Genomic DNA, 15554 nt, shown 5'->3' with positions numbered 1-15554 from the left:
ATAATTTAAAGTTAAAGGGAGGGTCTAATGCTATTTCATGCATTCTGACTTATTTATACTGGTAAAGAGTTGCATTCTCATGCTAAACGTGGCCAGAACACGAGTTGGACATATGACAGAATATTTTTGTGCCAAATACATTCCTTCCAGATTCGGATAAGTTTCAGAAAGTTTTTTTCGAGTATGGCCCTGTATCACTTCATAAAGGGCGTAATTCCTTGTATGGGCACTTCTCCCTGATAAGCGTGCACACACATCATCCAGAGCGAGAGCAAGAGCCCGGCCATCAACGTGCTTTGTTTGGGATACGCAAGCCGAGAGATTTTTCAACAATGTCACCAAAGAAGCGTGTTTTTGATTGTGAAGGAAAGATACCCTTTTTCAGCTTCCAAAAGAACCCAGTGTTAAAAGAACACGCCACTATTTTTGAAAATAGGCTCATTTTCCAATTCTCCTAGAGTTAAACAGTTGAGTTTTACCGTTTGCGAATCCATTCAGCCGATCTCCGGGTCTGATGGTAGCACTTTTATCTGCAGCTTAGCATAGACCATTGAATCTGATTAGACTGTTAGCATCTCGCTCAAAAATGACCAAAGAGTTTTGATATTTTTCCTATTTAAAACTTGACTCTTCTGTAATTAATTTGTGTACTAAGGCTGACGGAAAATGAAAAGCTGCAATTTTCTAGGCCGATATGGCTAGGAACTATGGGGCAGAAGGGAGGAGGAAAGCAAATTTTAACCGCTTCCTGAACTAGTCAGGCCAAGCAAGGCTTTGGATGTCTTCAATGAGATGATTTCTCGACACACGCTCCGAAGCCTCGGCACAGAACGTAACATCATTAGTATTTTGTACCATAGAAACTGTAGATAAACAATACCGACAATTCCACAAGTTTCTTTTAATCTAACTATGCACTACCTCACCAGAACTCTACAACAAAACTACTAATGTTATAAACTGTATAAGCCAAATGGTCAAGCAAACCTAGCCATCAGTGATAGCATTTCACAAGTAGCTAACAACAGCAGCAGTACTTTTTCAATCTGGTCGTTCAAGCTAACTAAAAATAAATATGTTACACTTACAGCCATGGGTGATGATACACTTTTGTGTCTGTACTCTGGAGATTGTTGGGATCCGTATCCTTTAGACGGCGTACTGTGGTACATGTAAAACTGTCCATGTTTTCCAAACAGTCAACTGGTCCAAAATGCTTTGAGCAAACATGCCATTTCTTGATTGATTCTACTGGTGTTTCAGATCTATGTTCAGAGCAGCCAGCCATTGATTCTTTTGTTCTTTGTTTTTTTTGGAATTCTATAAAACATGATGGTAGAGTACACCTTCAACTTACTATCACAGCCTTTTACAACGCACATAACCATGGCTAATCGCACACAGGTAAATCCAGCCACTACCCAATTTGCCGGCTGCAACTCTGCAACTACACAAACTTAGTGCCTGTCACGTTGGAAGTTACCTAGTTGGGGACTATTTTCAGGCGCTGCGTAATTTCATTGCGCCTGCTGTACCCATGGTACAGCAGCAAAGTTCCTTGATTATTACGCTGGAATGAGAGTATAGATCCTAGCCATATCGGCCTAGAAAATCGCAACTTTTTATTTTGCGTCGGTCTTAGTACACAATGTAACTACAGAAGAGTCAAGTTTTAAATAGGAAAAATATCGAAACTCTTTGGTCATTTTTGAGTGAGATGCTAACGGTCTAATCAGATTCAATGAACTATGCTAAGCTATGCTAAAAGTGCTACCGCCAGACCCGGAGATCAGCTGAATGGATTAAAAAACGGTAAAACTCAACTGTTTAACTCTAGGGGAGATGGAAAATTAGCTTATTTTCAAAAATAGTGGCGTGTTCCTTTAAGGGAACAGTGGATGTAGTTTGTTTTTCCGGGGCAGAAATGGAGTTGTGCACGTATGTTTGTTTGTTCCCGGAATTTCAATGATGAATGTTTTGTAATCAAGTCCCAGTTTGATGCTGGATATGCATATTGCAGGCGAATGTCTGTGTTTTGTAGCCAATCATTGCGCAAGTGCATATAATGTAAACAACACAAATGTTTTTGTTCCCTTTTTATCTATAATGATGCTGTGCCTTGTTAGTTCTGCCTACGGCAGGCACACCTCCAGGAGCTCGGCTCTTTTCGGAAAGACTCGGTACAGCGTATCTATCTATTATAAATATGATAAAACTAAAGACTTTTCGGAGATATGAAGGATGAATGACTATTCTACAGGTACTCAAGATTAACATGTGATTGGTGGAAACTGTGTGTTATGTAGTCATATAAATGTACTAAATTGCAACTTCACCATTACAAATGTGGAATTACAAATATATTAAAATACATGACATACATTTTAAAAGAATTGAAATTAAAGTATATTTTAATTTACTATACATACTTGTCAGTACATTTGGCAGTTCATATATTTATATATATAGCCATATACATGGGCGGCATTAGGGGGGGGCAAGGGGGGGCAGTTGCCCCCCCCATAATTTTTCCCGATGTGAGCCGTCAGCTCGTCCACTACAATTTGGAGCGGTTAATATATATATATATATATTTCTCTTATATATATAATTTCTCGGGTAGGCTACAGCTCCATCGCTCCTTCTCGCGCACAGTTGAGCGTGAGCCTTTCAAAGATAGCCTACTCCGAGTCCTTTGCCCGTGAGCGCGGAAAGACCGTGGTCACAAAAAACGCGGCCACTATTCAGAGAGTCAAAGCTAGTCCACCGTCTATTAAACGTTTCTGAAAACACATGATAAACATCAGATACAGGAGACATGCAGTACTGAACATTGGACGGTCCATGCATGTGGATTTGGATAAAACAGTTAATCACTTTGATGCCGTGCCCGAACGCCGTTTATCCCTTCACAGTGGCATATATCGGACGCGGCACGCAGGGCTATTAAATTCTTATTATTATTATTATTATGCTACTTTTATTATTCAGATAATATTGTAATTAATTTTCCCCACAATATCATAGCGCATCACTGCATAACCGATGCGCTGTGAGTGAGGATAAAAGATTAGTTGGATACTCCTCATTTAAAAAACAACTAGTTTATTTTCGTAAAATTTTACATTTTTTTCCTCACTATGGACCACAAGAGAAATATTAAGAAAATAAATTAATAGTCTCTAAGAGGATATGCGCCGACAGATGCCAAAAGCTCAGTTTTTACCACAGTCTATGGTTTTTACTTTCAGTTTCTGTACCAGCCGCGGCTCTGTATGGGCAGGTGGGGCAGAGCCTTACCAAAATATTAATCCTAAAATATAAGCCTACCCCTATGTACATTGAACTAATAATACATTATAAATGTGTTAAGCATTCTGCAACAAATAATTTTCAGATTTTCTAGACTACTTTAAGACGTAAAGTGAGCTGGATATATTAAATTGTAGCGCATGGATTCGACAGGCATGTATTCATAATACTAAGCGGGGAAGCCCCATCCCAGCTCTACAGCGCCACACAACTTTCATATGTAAATCTGTGGTGAAAAATGGAATTGCAGCAGCCTCTCATAGAGAGCAATAGTGGCAGATTTCTGGCTGCCCCGCTTCCACGTTAAACACACCTCGCGTACACCTCGCTCCAGACCAAGACGATATCAGTCCGCTTCAGATATGTGTCTGCATCAGGTCAGTAACTGTTTGGCATGTCTGTTCTTCCTATGTGGAGTAGCGTATAACATTAATGAGGGTATAAACCCTTTAATTTAAACGTGCTCATTTCTCGAATTCCTACATAACTATTCTAAAACAATATTCTAAAAACAAAAGCAATAAATACAATTCAAAGATTTTGTGTGTTGTGTGTACTAAAGTCTGTCAATCATCATTAGAGCGCCACCCTCAGTCTGAATAACGCAAGGACATTCGAATTCTGCCAAAAGTGTGTCTGATGTGTTCAGCGATTAGAATATAAAGCTTGCAAAATGTTTATAATAAACTAGCGTTAACACCCAGAATCTGCCCTACCTATATTTATGGCAAGGAGCCGCTACTGTTCTCTAGTGAGACTTCATCCGCATAACTCTCACGCAAAGTTTGCTCATTGTTTGTGTGATATCAACTGGCTCGGCTTCATGGTTTAAAATCGTAATACCTATTATCAATATTGCGACGTGACATTTTTCTTTATCATCAGTTGCTCGCAAAATGATGAACTCTGATTCCAGATATCGTCCGCGTCATTTCCCGTGATAATACAATTAAGTGAATTATTAAATAAATAATTTAAAAAAAGAACAAGCAAACTTAAACTTGTTTGCTTAAAACTTCTGCGAATAATTTGCTGATGCAGGTACAAAAAGATGTTTACCTGCAAAAAAAAAAATAAAAAAATTCTTGCCCCCCCTAACTCGAGAGTCAAATGTCGCCCATGGCCATATATAACCATTTTTAGACAATAGACGTAATTATGAACTTAAGTCCTACTTAAAGGTTCTCTAAGCGATCCTGAGCGGAGTAACTTCCTGTTGACGTTCAAAGTGTCAAACAAAACAGAGGCTAGACCCTCCCTCCACCTCCTCCTCCCCTCCCCTCTGTGCTTCCTGAGACAGTCATGAACGCGCATTTAAAATCATTCTTGTCTGTTATTGGCTGGAGCATGTTTATTATGATTCGTGGTCCAGGCTGCACAAGTTTGTTTTTGTTGCCGTTTTTGGAGCTTGTGGCGACTACAGAGACCGCGTTTTTTTACAGTGTGTTCAGGGGACAGGCAGCTAGCGGATAGTGAGGAGATGTTTGCTGTATGTGACAAAAAATGTTTTGGCCTAAAAAGGCGTGACATCACTTAGAAGACCTTTAAGTGGGTAAAAAGGCACTCTAAAGTTCAGCTAATTGCATTTAATTTATTTATTTAAACTATAATACACTGTCATTAAGTTTGCAATTAACATGTACTTATTGCACACAAGTCACTTCTTTTAAGATTATTATTTCTGTAATAAGTACTCTTTTTAAAAATATGTTAAAGTGTACTTCTTTTTCATAGGGGCGGGGCCTGTCATGCTGAAGATTTTCAGGAATAATGACTTAAGTTTCAGTCTGTTAACAAAGTTTTTGAATGGCTTCAGATAGCATCACTTGCATTAAAATCTTGCCTAACACCTCCTTTTGTTCTCTACAGAAGAAAGAAAGTCAGATTTGGAAAGGCATAAGGAAATGATATCATTTGCTATAAAATAATTTTATTTTTGGGTGAACTGTCCCTTTAACATAATTTCTTTTGGCAACCCACCCCCCCGAACCATCACTGTCTCTGTGATCCCTCTAAGCAGTTCAGCAGTTTTCCCCTGTCAGTTCTTGTTCTCTTCCTCCGGAGACCTGTGAGTGTGTGGTCTGTCACTCATCTGGCACCCTCTGTCCATTCATAACCCTGTAACCTCTCGCTCCCTCTTTCTTCATCTTCCCTGTCTATGCCGTCTATGGCTTTCTCCATGTCTTTTTTCCACATAATCACTCCCCTTCCTTTGAAAATGTTATTATTCTGGTCTACAGAAACCTCTGATGCTTTCAGGTGGGCAGCAAAGTGTTCTGCTGCCTCTGTCCTTTCAAATTTATCTTTTATCAGTTTATTAATGACAGAAATGAGAAACAGAGCGAGAGATGAATATAAAATAAGCGGTTTTAATGAAATGAATGAACGCGCAATCGTGGGTAAACAGTAACCCTTATATGACTAGTGTCCATTTACATGCTTTTAGTACTGTTATGTCACCTAATTAATATTCATGGGCCAGGTTGATAATATCTATAATGTCTACCCTGCCCCCCCCCTCCCATTTTCCAGATTGTTTCTACGTGTTTCTACGTTCCTGGTTTAATTAAAAAAAAAAAAAGCATCTGAATTTTCTCTCTCTCTGGCTCACTATTCAGCCACTTGTTGTGAAATTGTCAACACTGGGCATTGGCAACATAAGTGCTCTACAACACCTAGTTAAATAGAACGAATTTTATCTCATCTCTCTGGGGGCCACAGTGCTGTTTAGCTAATCTTATCTGTCATTTATGAATGCCACATTCGTTCTTGTTGACAGAAAGAGCAGGGATTAGCTTTAAACAAGGAAATGGGCAGATAGTACATCCACGTGCCTGCCCTTTCCTTAGTCGACCCCGTCCTCATCCTCCTTGTGTCCTTTTTCCTTTCCGGTATCTCTCATCGTAGGGCGCCTAGCATGTTGAGAACAATTTTGGATGGTAATGAAAATGCTAATCGATTTCTTCCTTCCCACTTATCATAATGTGCTCAATGTTCTTATTGAAATGCAAATTAGATCCCAATGTGAAAACATTTGAGTGTGAGAGCATTAATCAGCAGGCATTATTTAAAACGTCATTGTGAACTCACATCTGGAAATGTCAGTGTTTTGTTAATTGTCTTTTTCACTGTTAGTGAGACGGAGAGAAAACAGGTGTTTTTGGGGTAAAGTACCTCTCGTAGGTAACAGGAAATCCCTCGCAGTGCTGTTCCCATGGCTGTAGGAGAAGGAAGCTGGCAGACACAGACAGAAAAGAAACAGAGATGAAGTGAGCAGAGTGTCTGTATGTACTTGTCATTTGCTACATTCAAACAGTCAGTAGCTATTTTTACATAGACACCTTTTGTTTCAATCAGAAAGAATTCATTCCGATTGATGAATCCGAATGTGACCGCTAAATAAAGCGATCAGGTTGATGTGCGGATTTATATGTCACAAGCTTCGAATCACACTGCACAGAAATACATAGAGTTTCCCACTGTTTCCGCATACTAACCATTCTCCTACATATCTTCTTTTCTTTGTTTTAAAGTATTATTTATATTTATCTATTTAGGGTCCTGATTTAGGAAACAATGAGCACATGAAACTTTGTGCCGTGCTGCTTATATATATCAAGCAGTAAAAACGCCCCTTCCCACTCAAAATAAGGTGTCTGTGGCTGAGAGTCCGAAACAAGGACTAATGTGATGTTGCTCCATTTCACAGACGATGAGTGGAAGAAAATTTTTAGAATGACACGACAGTCATTTATGATGCTTCATCATTTATGACAGTCGTTTATGACATTCAACAACAACAGCTCATTCTGTGCATCAAACGCCATTTGTACATGATTGCACATGCGCAGTACTTTCCAGTTTCGGTTTTCAATCTGATCAAGTGTTTACATGTCCCTATGATCGCATTAGAAAAGGTTTAAACCAGCTCTTATAATCCGAATTAAATTTTAATTGGATTTGGCAAATTCATTCTGATTGACGTGGTTACTTGTGACTTTATTATTCCGGCTGTGCTACTAGTCTGATTACAAACAGATTTTTAGGGTGCGTTTAAACGCAGCTTATGTTTGGGATTGATAATCAATGTGAAAATCAAGCTCCTTTTCTAATCTTGCAAAGCTGTGAATAGGGTTGCCAACTTCTGGAAAGGAAAATAAGGGACAATTGTGGTTCTTTATAGGAAAATAAGGGACAGAATAAGGGACACTCAAAATATTTGTACTTTACCACACAGTGTATGCCATTTCAGTATCTGCAGTTAAGTATGTGTATAAAAGATGTATAAATGTTTGGGTAATTTCATACAAAATCAACCAAATTTCAGAAACTTACCAGTTTTAGCTACTTTCAATTAAAAGCAGTTGGCAACACTGTGTGAAGCAGGAGAGACCAGCCGGCAGAGGAGTCTGCTTGGTCTTAAAGCCTTCCGCGAATGGCTATGTTTGGAAATTTGTCTCAAAGTCAAAGGAATGATTAATTCTCAATTTAGAGTGTATGCTTGAGAATAAGGACAAACTGTGTTCCGTATGGCTTTCAGAAGGAACGCTTCATTGATTGCCTTAAATACAGGACGATTCCGTATTATACAGAATCAGTTGGCAACCCTAGCTCTGACTTCCTAACACTGATTAAAGTAAACACCAAAGATGGCAACATTTATAACTGAGGAAGGTCTTATCACAATTGACAAGTGACTTAATAAACATGTCCAGTCGAGGTGCAAGTTCATCCATCAATTCTAAATTAACCAACAGCACTTTGGAATGCATTTTATTTTTAGCTAAGTGCATTTGGGTTGCACCCTGACCACAAAAACTGAGGAAACAGCTCCGACGGAAAGACAGAACTAGAAATCTTTGGAACATCCTCTTAAGCCGGGCACACATTAATAGGGGTGGTTAATCTGTCTGATTTCCCGATTCGATTCGATTACGATTATTGAAGTCCCGATTCGATTACAGTTGATTTTCGATTATTAACAATTCTCGATTAGCGATTATTGATTTTCCATTTCACAACAGTAAACGAAAGTACACTACAAAGTGATTGCAGTATTAAAAAAAAGTCAGCTACTGAATTAATTAACCTTTTTATTGAGTAACAACAACTCAAAGCACTTTCTGTGACGTGTAGTTATAACTTCAGAATTATTTGTATGTTTATGTTCTGTAGAACACAGAAATGAATACATCACATTGTGTTGTGACTCATCAAGTTGAACTAAACAATAACAAATAAATTAGGAAGTAGATCAATTGTCCAACTGTAGAAATTGGACAATTTTCTTCTAGAAAGACAACATGTTCAGGTGGAGGAAGACTGCAGGTTGCAGTCGAAACATGTCAAGGTAACTTAAAGAAAAAGTTTTTTCTCCACCTGAACACCTTGTCTTTCTGGAAGAAAATTGTCCAATTTAATCATTAAGAAGACAAAATGAACATTTTTGAACAACTTACTGTAGCTTCAGCTTACTGTACTGTAGAACACAGTGACAAAATGCAACACACTAACTTGTGAGCAATCAAGTTGTACTAAACATACATAGCTCTGGAATGACCAGATTCTTATGGAGGAAGACCAGCTGGTCCACATGTTGTGTCGTGAGTGTGCTCCGTTGTGCTGACAATTTTGTCATATCGTGGAGAGTGCGCTGATTCGGTGGGATGACGGGCTTCAGGCGGTCGTCTTTAACCCACCCTGCCTCCTCTGGATGAAAGCGGGAAATGTGGGCCCTCAAGTTGCTCGTATCGCCGCAGTACTTCAGTTTAGTGTGGCAATGTCGACAGATGGCATGCGTTTTATCGAGCCCGATCACACAAAAATGCGTATTAATAGAACGAGTTTGTAATCTCGTAGAATATATACGCCAAAATGAGTTTTCGCGTGCATATGATATAATCTGAGATTACAAACTCGTACTATTGATACGCATTCTCATGTGATCGTGTTGGTTTTATCAACATGTTTAGAGCTCCTGCCATGAAAACCAAAATGAATCCACACGCTTGCTTTGAGCCCAGATGGAGCTGGGTGGATCGGTTGGTTGCTCGTTCCTGGTTCTTCCATTTTACACACCTGCTCTGGCTGCCGTTACACGCGCTTGCTAACTGGAACTGGGCGCGTTCGTGACGTTCAACTCCCGGTATAACATTTTTTACAAAATAAAAAAGTGCAAAATTATTATTTTTTTAAATAAATAAAAAATCGTTTTTTTAAAATTTAATAATCGATTCATACTCGTCCGTAACATACTCGCGATTAATCAATAATCGATTTTTTTCACCACCCCTACACATTAACGACTAGTTAAAACATTCTAAGACTGTGCTCAACATACAGCGATTGTTTCCTGCGACTGAAGCAGATTTATATACTTTCACATGGAATTTGAACACTGACTGTAATCGCAGACTGAACGCAACTGGCTCTGACTGGACGCATTTGAGCGCGATCAGTCATGGGTATCAATTTACATTCATAATCGGCCTTACAATCGTTGAGTGTGTGCGCGGCTTTATTGTTGGATTAGTATTTGTTGTTGGTGTTGTGGAAGACCCTCAAAATTTAATTGTTATAAAAGTTTTAAATGTTCAAATTAGACATTTCCTTTTCTCTATTTTCAACAGGATTTCAACAAGCAAATTTCGGAAGTGAATTGTTTTCGTTTCAATGCATAATTTGTAATGTACTGAATTTCAATTCTATCAATCAATCGATCAATCCATCTGTCTGCCAGTCTGTCTACAACACTTACTGGTTAAGAAAAAAGTTCTTTTGATTAGCTAGAACAAGCTTATATTAATTAGATTTAGATTAGGCATTGATCACAATGACATGACATTTAGATCAGGCACTGTTCTCACAGACTCAAACTGACTATGTGTGTATGTGTGTCTTACAGGTGGTGGATGTTCTAAACAGGTGTAGAAACGTTTTGTCTGGTCTGGTTTCACACGCCGTAGGGCCACACGAGACTCTCCAATAAACTCATTATGAGTCAGTTTATCCTCATCGCACACTGATAACCTGAGAAAAACAACAACAACAACATAAAAAGAGAGTGAGAGAGTTATTCAATTATACTGGAAGGAGAGCAAAGATAAACATTAAAGCTGTAAATGTAGTATGGGTGAAAGTGATAAAAAAGGCTATAAAAATACCATCCGCAGAGCAGCAAGAGCTGGAAATGGCTCAGACAGAAATGTATATTTATGAATGGGATTAGGGTGATATTTCTGGCTTCGCCAGTTTGGTCGGAAGTAAGCGCCTTCTCTTTTTTTTTTTTCAAAGGTTTGCTTGCGTTTTTGTGGAACCGACACTCTCCTCTGCTCCTTTACTCTCCCTTGGAGATAAACAGCTAAATGCCTTTTCTCTGACTACTGTCACCCTGCCACTGAAAAAAGGGCAAGTCTGAAAACACCAGCAGTGCCAGTCCCATATTGCCAGGGGATACTGTTCATTTATAACATGAGCACACAGGTAATTTTCTGTGGATAATCACAGGATAAACCTGAGTGCTACAGCAGTCAGGAAGAACACTGCAAAAATATTCAGAATAAATATATGCTGGATTTCCAAGATGTGCATAACAGTAGTTGTACCAAGAAACTAGATCATTCCTGAAGGTTCATAAGCGAAAGGAAGGTCTGCTAAGCAGTCGCACTCTCTGTCACACACCTACACACCTACTGTCGAAGCAAGATATGCAGGCTACTGTCAAATCACTGCTCTCAGAGAGATGAATTTTTAAGACATTTCCAGAATAGATTTACAGCCTGCTTGAAGTCGCCGATAAAGTAAGAGGGATTCAAGGGTGCACAGATGTCTTCACTAACCTCAGAGTCTTCCTGTGCATATCCTCCTCCGTGATGCCAACGTAAGTAAGAGTCTCATTCCAAACAGGATTTAGAGAATTACGTACAGTTTTGGTTTTCAGTTTATTTGCCTGTGGGTATAAAACATTTAAACTGCTGTCACATTATTTATACAAATAATAAATGAATAAAATGATTTAAAGAGTGAAAATTTTGGAACACTGTAATTCTTTGATGCATATTTACATACTGATCAAAAGTCACAGTAAAGACATTTCTAATATTGTAAAAGATTTCAAATAAATGCTGTTCTTTTGAACTCAAAAATCTAATAATACTGAAAAAATTTGTATTATGGTTCCACAAATATATTAACTGTTCTGCAAAACATTGTTAATAGTAAGAAATGAGCAGCAAATCATCATATTAGAATGATTTCTGAAGGATCATGTGACACTGAAGACTGGAGTAATGATGCTGAAAATTCAGCTTTGGCATTCAGCTTTGTTTCTGGATTAAAAAGTACTAGATATTCCAGAGGAACTTGTCAGGTTTCCTCATTTTGAATTTATATTTTCATCAATAAAACACACAATATGGACAAAAATATTTTGACATCACCTTCTAATTTATGTTTTTGGATAGACTCCTTAATTCCACTGAAAACAATTTTTGGAATGATCTGAGGAACGTGCTTTTCTGTTCCAGCATGATAATACTGTGCACAAAGCAAGATCTATAATGAAACGGTGTAGAAAAACGTGACAGGCACAAAGCCTAAACCTGAATCCCATTGAACACTACTGGGATGAATTGGAACTCCGACTGTGAGTCAGGCCCCATCACCCAACATCAATGCCTCTCTGATGCTCTTGTGTCTGAATGGGAACAAATCCCTGCATACCTGCTCTAACATCTAATAGAAAGTCTTCCTAGAAAAGGGGAAGCTGTTAGGGAAGATCAACTCTTTATTATTTCCCACAGTTTTGAGATTAAGGGCCCTATTTTAACGATCTAAGCACATGGTCTGAAGCGCATGGCGCAGGTGCACTTAGGGCTTGTCCGAATCCTCTTTTGCTAGTTTAACGATGGAAAAAATGGTCGGCGCGCCAGGAGCATGATCCAAAAGGGCTGTACCTAGTCTCTCAATGAGTCATGGGTGTGTTTTGAGCATAATGTGCAATAAACCAATCTGAGTCTCATCTCCCGTTCCCTTTAAATGGCAGTTGTGCTTACACCATGGCAGATTCGCTATCCTTGTATTTTTAATATTTAATTAAATTTTTTGTGTGCTGCTGCACGTCCCTGTGTGTGCAACAAGCAGAGTGTACGCGAGTTGTGCACCCGCCTATAGGCACATATTACTAACGGGCTGAAACTAGCAAAAAACACTTGCGTCGCCCCTGACGTTACATTGTGCCGGTTGTATAATAGGGCCCTAAATGTTTAACAAGCACATATGGGTTTGTTGGTGTTTGGTGTCCTTGTATTTTTGGCCATATAGTGTGTAAAAACTACAATAATACATAATTAGCTTGTTTAGCTCAGAGATCATGATAGTTTGGATGATATAATCCCTTGAATCAAGGGCATAGATTTGGTTTGAACTAGGGATGCCAATTTACATACATTCGCATAATCCATCATTGTTTAAATTAACAATTAATGAATTGATAAGGCTCTGAACCCCCCCCTTTCATGCATAAAAGGTTTAATTACTCCAAACAGGATCTCACCTTGCAGGCTCCTGGTAGAAGATGAAGTTTGACATAAGGATCTGCCAGGCCATTAAAATCCATGGGTTTCAGACCCTAAACAAAAAACAAGTGGTTTTAAATAAAAAAATATATAAATAAACAAAGGTATGGAGCCCTGTTGAAGTAGAGCAAACTGCTAAAGGGTAAATCACCTGCGGGTTTTTGCAGTGTGAGTCATGGATAGGTGTGAGTGTGTAGTGAACTGCAGAGGTGTGAGTTGGACGTTACCTTGGCTCTGATGATGTTACAGTGGAGTGAACTGGTTGCTCTCTCATACCTCAGTTCAAATTCTAACGTCCCCAGTGCAGCTACACAATCATAGGAATGATAGTGTAAATGTTAATAACATCACTACCATATACCATAATACCTGACAAGCAGCAAATTAAACGATCCATTATGGAACACAATTAGGAGCTGTGCATATCTGACAGATGGTAAGATGGATAGCAACACTGCAAATTGCAATATTAAGCCTGTACTATGCATATTGGCAACGCAAAGTACAAGCTTAATATTGCAGAATTATTAACATAATAATTCATGTTTCATTTTTGCCAGGCACTCTAAGGAAACACCAACAAAAAATAAAAACATGTAATATATGATCAACACAATAATTTGCTGTGTACTATATAGCTATGTATTTCTGCAGGGCATATAACGTTAGGTAGGGTGCCTCTTTGTGGACTGACATTACCATGGATAATATGTTATCCATATATATATATATATATATATATATATATATATATATATATATATATATAATATATATATATATATATATGTAATAAAACAATAAATTATATTTGATTATACATATAGGCCATGTTCGTTTTGTCCCAGAAACGCAATTTCCGCAACTAAAAAAGGAAAGTCTAAAATTAATAATGATATAAATATGTTTCTATTCTAAATTTAAAGTAGTGGGTTTTTTTTTTTTTTTTGAGTAAATTGTCACTAAAGAGTACTTTTCAAACATTTTTTGAAACAAGGTTAGACTTTTTTGACATATTTTTTGACATTTAAACATTTTTTCACATAACTAGGATATGTAAGTATATATATATATATATATATATATATATATATATATATATATATACCACATTAAGATAACAGGTTAAATAAAAATATAATTTTTAATATAATGTAGGCAAATACATTTAACAATGCATTTATGATTTTACGATTTGTTTCTCTCTCTCTCTCTCTCTCTCTCTCTCTCTCTCTAAAGTTCTTTCTTTTTTTCTAGCAAACTAACGACCAACTTGCCTGAAGTAATGTACGGTCCGGTGACATTTTTTGTGTGTGTCTTTCCACGATTGAAACGTTAATTGTGCGATTACTTGAGAAAAGATACATTACAGTAAGTTTTACTGAATCATTTTAACATACCTTCTGATGATTATTCATATTTTTATCGCGTTATATAGCCTAACTAGCAGTAAAGAGGAAGAGATTACCGAACCGCTAACGTTAGCTCGTCTCCGTGATCTGTCACGTGACATCATATGAAAGTCAAGGGCGCCAAAACGACATTGTTTTTTTGGGGGTGGGGGGTTTCGCAATGAAACTAAGATATTAAAGCTGTGAGTTTGTTAGAAAAACTTATCAACTACAAAACTGTAAAAAATAAATAACAACAATAAAAATAAATCTTGTAACTGCTTTTCTCCACCAACGGCTCAATGCGACATTCGAATCAAATGACAGCGCGCGTCACAACAAATATACACACACATTTGCTTTAAAAAAAATCAAACAGTATTTTATTACAGCTGAAAATATTTGGATATTTGGAACAACTACTCAGAGTTTGAACAAGATTGTCTTATTATAATTTCCAAATTATAAATGTTGACCTAGGACTAATAAAACACATCCTCATTTGTCAGTCACCTCTCTGAGATGCATGTTTTCTCAAAACTCACATGACGCACTCACATTTGACATTTGACTCACACTGTTTATATGCTAAGAGGCCACTGTACAACTTATGTAACATGATTATGCTTTCATGATACCTTGTTGTGTGTTGATGTGTGACTAAAGAGTTTCCCTTTGATGTGTGTGTGATTGTTCTGGGATTTAAGCACTCAAATGTCAAAACTTACTACTGTCATCGCTGTCTGAACTGCAGATGTCCACCGACGTCTCAATGCTGCTCGCTGCTGACAGAGTCCCACCCCCTCCCCTCGCCCCTGCCTGCAGAGGGGACAAGAGACTTCCACTTGTTCCTCCAGAGGTCCCAACCCCTGGGCTGAGAGCCAATTGAGAAGCAGGGTTAGGAGAGATGGGCTCAGCGGTCGGGGAGAGTCGAGGGAAATAGGCAGAGATCTGTCTAATTGGGCGTATGGGGCCAGGACAGACGTCTATGGCCATGTGTTCCTGGATGGAGATGGTGAGCTTTTTTCCCTTACGCACCGTCATAGAGCTAAACCAGAGAGAAAGAGAGTCATTTTGACACTTATTCTCTTACATGAGCTTCATCCAAAGCAACATAAAGTACATGGATGGTTCCTTCAGAGCCACCGTTGATTATAGGGATCATTCAAATGAGAATTCTGTCATCATTTACTCTGTCATTCCAATCCTGTATGACTTTCATTCTTTTGGAGAAGAATGGACTTTCACTGAATTTACATTTTTCAGAATATCTTCT

The 15554-nt window shown here is 38.2% G+C and overlaps 1 protein-coding gene across 2 annotated transcripts in view; it reads right to left on the bottom strand.

Moving 5' to 3' along the window:
* doc2a (double C2-like domains, alpha) overlaps positions 1 to 15322 on the bottom strand; it is a 28342-nt gene extending 13020 nt beyond the window's left edge. For both annotated transcript variants that reach the window (XM_067373377.1, XM_067373369.1), the window contains exons 1-6: positions 15007 to 15322; positions 13115 to 13194; positions 12866 to 12940; positions 11151 to 11260; positions 10215 to 10341; positions 6487 to 6546 (exon numbers count right to left, since the gene is read on the bottom strand). In XM_067373377.1, coding sequence (XP_067229478.1) covers positions 6487 to 6546; positions 10215 to 10341; positions 11151 to 11260; positions 12866 to 12940; positions 13115 to 13194; positions 15007 to 15322 — 768 coding nt within the window. The remainder of the gene's footprint in view (positions 1 to 6486; positions 6547 to 10214; positions 10342 to 11150; positions 11261 to 12865; positions 12941 to 13114; positions 13195 to 15006) is intronic.
* Between the last annotated feature and the right edge of the window lie 232 nt (positions 15323 to 15554).

The sequence above is a fragment of the Chanodichthys erythropterus genome, chromosome 3 (genome assembly GCF_024489055.1).
Source record: "Chanodichthys erythropterus isolate Z2021 chromosome 3, ASM2448905v1, whole genome shotgun sequence".
Lineage (NCBI taxonomy): Eukaryota > Metazoa > Chordata > Actinopteri > Cypriniformes > Xenocyprididae > Chanodichthys > Chanodichthys erythropterus.
The sequence above is the reverse complement of the archived record's forward strand: the minus strand, read 5'-3'. Positions and strand labels throughout refer to the sequence as shown.